This window comes from Protobothrops mucrosquamatus, unplaced genomic scaffold (assembly GCF_001527695.2).
Source record: "Protobothrops mucrosquamatus isolate PMUCROS unplaced genomic scaffold, P.Mucros_1.0 scaffold873, whole genome shotgun sequence".
In the NCBI taxonomy this organism is placed as follows: domain Eukaryota; kingdom Metazoa; phylum Chordata; class Lepidosauria; order Squamata; family Viperidae; genus Protobothrops; species Protobothrops mucrosquamatus.
Genome location: NW_015387127.1, coordinates 54,613 through 60,417, shown reverse-complemented (window position 1 = coordinate 60,417; position 5,805 = coordinate 54,613). Strand labels below are relative to the sequence as shown.

Below are 5,805 nucleotides of genomic sequence, written 5' to 3'. Positions count from 1 at the left end.
GGCTCTCTGAAAGAATGCAAATGACCAGCGGTCTGCAAGGAATATAAATCCTTCCATTCCCCACCACTCTTGGATGAGAAGTGAAACGTCTTCAAAGAAAAACAGGAAAGTCCAGTTGCTTCCTGAAAAAGCACCTTTGGGACAATAATAACCCTAGGCAGTGAAACCAGGAAACTATCTCTGCTGGAGATTTACAGAACGGAGGCACCAGTCGTTGCAAATGATCTAGAGATACAGAATGACTCTGTTGGGAGGCAGTTTCAATGTTAGAACTGTAATTCCCCAAGCATAAACACAGGTCGATGGGAGGATCACCAATCCTACGTAGCTCAACGAATCATTCAGGAGGATATCAAAACACTTGCAAAAATTCCAAAGTTTTGTTGCAATGCAAACCAGCCCTTTTTTTCAAGATAATGTCGTTCTCGAAAACTGAAGAGATGTTCCAGATTTGAAGTGAATTACTAGTCAATTGAAATTTAATAAGATGATATGATTTTTTTGACGATATGGACGTTATTAGTCATGATAATTAACTGGAGACTTGAATTCTGTTTAATGGAATGACATGATTTAAGGTATGATATTATTTTTTTAGCTTGAAGAGATTGATTAATTGATGGATTTGATAGGTACAGGATAGATGAATATCTTACTCCAAATAAGGGAGATTAATGGAAGAAGAAGTAAATAAGATTTTGATAAAATTAAGAAAGTAGAACATATGTGGAAGGGAGATCTGAATTGAAAATGTTTTTATTTAAAGTTAATTTGATCATGGTATTGTAAATTAATGAAGCTTAAAAACAGGTTCAGATTGAATAAATTTAAGCTAGCATTGGATATTTTAAATATACTATGCTATTTGAGAGAAAAAGAGAGGGAATACTTGATGCATTGATTGTATTATGTATATATGTCTTGTTTTAGGATGTTTGGTTATCCCAGCACCATGGTGTGTCCTGAATATGTTGCTTTAAGAAACTAAAAAACCAATAAAATTTGTTTAAAAAAAAAGATAATGTCATTCTATAAAAGCAAAGGGTCCGCCCCACGCAAAAATGTTCCTGTGGGCTGAGCGATGGCGCATGGAACATTGAATGGAGCTTTGAATATGGGGGTGGACACGGTTGACTGGCAGATATTTAACTATGGATTGCTAAAGGTCCGGTTTATTGCTGCTACAGTCTGTTAGATGCCAAGTTAACAATGCTTCTTCCTCCACAGTTTTGAGTAGTAATGGATATTGGATCAACTGCAGTAGCCTTTGCATCCTGCCTGGTTTAATTTTTTAGTATACTTTTATTAAGCATTTTAAGAAAAGAAAAAAGAGGATAAAAAAGCAATACGGACACCCTGGCATTTTTACAAGCTTGGAATTTTTCAACCTTTCATGATTTACTTGTAAAGAACTCAGCATCTTGGCTTCCTTTTAAAAACTACAAATCATAGTCTCTAAGACGCTAGACAGACTAGAAATACCAGGCACAGCAGTAAGCATAATTTGAATGATAAATAGGGTTATAAATTACAATAAATTCTGCCCATGCCTCTAAAGGCCTGTTCTATTTAAGAGAGCCTGTAAAACTGAAATAGTAGGACTTTGTGCAAAGACCAATCTGAATTTTGGATACTGTAGGACAATGATGGCGAACCTTTTAGAGACCGAGTGCCCAAATTGCAACCCAAAACCCACTTATGCATCGTCGGGTGCCAGGTGGGTGTGGCCCATTGGCTGGGTGTGGCCCATTGGGTGGGCGTGGCTGTTGTGGTAATGGCAGACTGGCTGGGACTAAAAAGTTCAATCAATCAATTCCAACTTTGCAAGATCTTTTTTTTCCCGCGAGAAGGTGAAATTGACTGATTGATTGAACCTTTTTTTTTTTTTGCACAGGGTGGCAGAGGCCTAAAGCGAAAAGGTTTTATAAAACCCAGCTGAAGGCCTAGGACTGGGGCGACGGCACGCGTGCCTACAGAGAGGGCTCTGAGTGCCGCCTCTGGCACCTGTGCCATAGGTTCGCCACCACTGCTGTAGGAGAAGAGTTCTGTCTATGATAACAGAAAAGAAATCAAGAGTCCAATATGCAAATTATAAATTTTATTAAGGAGCATCAGCTTTCCTGCGCTGCATTTCCCATCATTTGCCTTAGAACAGAAGTCTCCAAATTTGGCAACTGTTAAGATGTGTGGACTTCAACTTCCAGAATTCCTCAACCAGCCATGCTAACATGCTGGCTGGGGAATTCTGGGAGTTGAAGTCCACACATCTAAAAGTTGCCCAGTTTGGAGACCCCTGCTTTAGAATATAAACTGGAATGAGAAGGGTGGGGACGATAGGTTGGTTATACAGATGCAGACACAATAGGGTTTTAGCACACTACAATTGTTAATTGATGCAATGCTTGTAATCAGTTGTAAGATTTTTATCTTGGGTTAAGTAAGGGAGGTGAGAAAGAGAGGTAGTAGCTAGCTTTCTCAATGGTTTTGGGAACGAATCAAGGAAAAAAATATTACATTAATATCAGCATAATTAAGCTGACAACAATTTTCACCATCTGCTGCATTAAACTTTGCAATATAATGATAGTTGTTGGAGGCAAACCAAGATTCCTAGGGCTACAAGAGCCCTCAAACTGCTCTGCCATAATATAGGCTTGTTAGGTTTAGCAGGTTGAGTAAAACCAGCACTATGGTTTGGAACTATGGTTTACGGCTAGAACCCTGGGCAAATCCAATCGTTTATTCAGCAATCCATAGCTAAAACATCTTGTGTGGCATAGAAGCGAAGGGACCTTATTGTGCTTATGATTTCATTATGCTTGAGCTTGATATTAGTAGTGTTATTTTGTAGCCGTTTTATATATATTTTTTTATATGCAAGGAGCCTTATAGATAGAAGCACGTGTTTCATGTATATTGAGAAAGTGAATGTCTCATACTAAATATACAGGAGATTGTTTACATCAAAGGAGCAAGGTATAAGATTCAGTGGTCCAAGAAATAGAGAGGGGGAAGGTGAGTTAGCCTGGATTGATGTGTATAATTCATCACCTTGGATTTTGTTTTTCTGTGCTTCCTTGCTCCTGGTACAGAGACTTGAATCTCTTTGTTTCTGAAAAGGTATCAAAAGTGGAAGAAGTCTCTTCTGGGTGTGCCTTTGTCCCTCTAAGCCAGGGGTGTCAAACTCAATTTCATTGAGGGCCGCATTAGCATTGCGGTTGCCCTTGGGGGGCCGGGGATGTGTGGCCAAGGTGGGTGCGGCCTACTGGGTGGGCGTGGATGGAGTGGGTGTGGCCTACTGGTTGGGCATGGCCAGCTCTACATCGTTCGCGTCAAGGGTGCCTGTGGGGGCCTGGGCAGGAGTGGGACAGATCTGAGGGTCTCTGGCAGAAGGGGGTGGGACCGCGGCAAGTGCCAAGGCATGGTCCATGTCTTCATTCCTCACAAAGGGTGACACCTCCCCAGCATGCACCCAGGGGACAGGGCCAACGTGGCAGGGGCTGGTTCCTCGCTGTTTCCAGATGGCCTTTGGAGCTAAGACTGAATGCCTTTCAGCGTAGATGGCCACCACAAAATTGTACATTGGCTCCCGGCCGGCCTGGGCCAGGGCCAAGGCAGAGGGGGCCGTTCCCTCACTGTTTCCAGGACGGCTTCGCGGGCCACATGAAACCACTTCGCGGGCCGCATCTGGCCCCCGGGCCTTGTGTTTGACATGTCTGCTCTAAGCAGCCACGAAGAGGGAGAAGGCTACCCAACTCTGTCTTGGCCAAAATAAAGTTGCTTTCTTTGCTGAAACCTCAGCTCAGGAGTTTCTTTTGGCTCTTTGAAATTCCTGAGTAGCCCAGAGGAGTTTGTGAGGCTAGGTGGAAAACCTTACAAAAGCCAGGATCAAAAATGAAGGCATGTTTCAAGCAGACGTCCTGATTTTGATGTCTTCTTCTTCAGATGTGTTGGACTTCAATCCCCATAATCCTCAAGCTGTGGATGAACAGAACTGAAATCCAGCCTATCTGGAGGACATTCAAGAAGACTGGCTTGCAACAAGCTTTAGCGTCTACCCTTTCATTTTTATGGATATCCTTCCTGTCATTTCTTCATGGTCTCTGACCAACTCACCTGCAAGATGTAATTCTTCCAGAGAAGAAGCCCAAACTGCCGTAACACAACCATCTTTTCACTTGGAACGGGAGGACCAACGTTCTCTAATTCTGTGGAAAAGCAATATTGGAGCCATAAGATAAAAATGCAAAGCAAATCCACCATCAAAGAGCCATTTAATGGAGGGATAATTTGGATATCAACCCTATTTGTTAACAACCATACTGTTGTCCTGGAGCAAAAAAAACCCTGTAAAATATAAACTAGTGGTTCACAAAGACAGAATATCTATATATTACACAAGTTGGTATGTCCATGTATGTTACATCATATAAGAATCAATATCTATCTATCTATCTATCTATCTATCTATCTATCTATCTATCTATCTATCTATCTATCTATCTGTCTATCTATTCATCCATCCATCCATCCATCCATCCATTCATCCATCCATCCATCCATCATCAGTAATAAATAGATAGGTCGGTGGGTAGGTAGACAGTAGATAGATAGATAGATAGATAGATAGATAGATAGATAGATAGATAGATAGATAGATAGATAGATAGATAGATAGATAATAGACAGTAGATCGATAGATAGATAAGTAGGTAGGTAGTAAATAGATAGATAGGTCGGTGGGTAGGCAGTAGATAGATAGATAGAATCTATCTATCTATCTATCTATCTATCTATCTATCTATTCATCCATCCATCCATCCATCCACCCATCCATCATCTATCTATCTATCTATCTATCTATCTATCTATCTATCTATCTATCTATCTATCTATCTATCTATCTATCTATCTATCTACTGTATCTATCTATATCTATCTATCTATCTATCTATCTATCTATCTATCTACCTACCTACCTACCTACCTACCTACCTACCTACCTAATCTGTCCATCCATCAGGAGATGTAAAGATGTTTTCTGGATCCCCTTCAAGTGCCACATAGAACATCCTTGGGCAAAATGAGGGAATGAATAATCTTATAGCTAAAGATGATGTGCATAACCACCGATTTCATTAAAGGAGATTCATATTTGGAAACTTCTAATCTATGGACAATGTAGTCCAGATGTTTTAGGCTTCATGTCCCAATGGCTGAATCCAACTAGGGAAATGACAAGTGATGGTGGGAAGCCCCAAATTTCTAAGGAGACATCTAGCTGCTCTATTCAGTTGAACTTCAGTGATGAAGCAGAACTTTGCAGTGGTAAGTGCATATTGTATGAAGTCATTGTAGTTAGTTTGATTTTGATTTAAGATGTTGGGCAAGCCCGCCTGTTCTGAGCCCATAAACCAAGATTTATCATGGAGGTGGCACCAATTTTTTTGACATAGACAAATGAGCAACTTGGACCATCCTGCTGAAATTTGATGGGCAAATTGTAATTTTTGGTAGTGTACTATAGCCTTTTTCTTATGATTTAAGATTAAACAAGGGTTGTATCCCAACTTTGTATTATATATATATATAAACAATTATTCCATAACTAAAAGAAAAAGTTGAGATTTTGAGCCCACTTGGACCAGCAACCTATTGTGATTAAATTTATTATAACAATAGCTTTGGAAAGTGAAAAAAAAAAATCAAATCAAACCCACGTTACGGTCACAGTCCAGCATAAAAAGAAGAATAAATGAAATGCAGCTGCTCATGGGAAAAAAATTAGCTCATTATTGTGTGTTG

The 5,805-nt window shown here is 40.2% G+C and overlaps 1 protein-coding gene across 1 annotated transcript in view; it reads right to left on the bottom strand.

Moving 5' to 3' along the window:
- The window catches only part of ABCA3 (ATP binding cassette subfamily A member 3), a 48,123-nt gene extending 43,953 nt beyond the window's left edge, over positions 1-4,170 (bottom strand). The window contains exons 1-2 of the mRNA XM_015819188.1: positions 4,117-4,170; positions 2,025-2,049 (exon numbers count right to left, since the gene is read on the bottom strand). Coding sequence (XP_015674674.1) covers positions 2,025-2,049; positions 4,117-4,170 — 79 coding nt within the window. The remainder of the gene's footprint in view (positions 1-2,024; positions 2,050-4,116) is intronic.
- Positions 4,171-5,805: the final 1,635 nt, after the last annotated feature.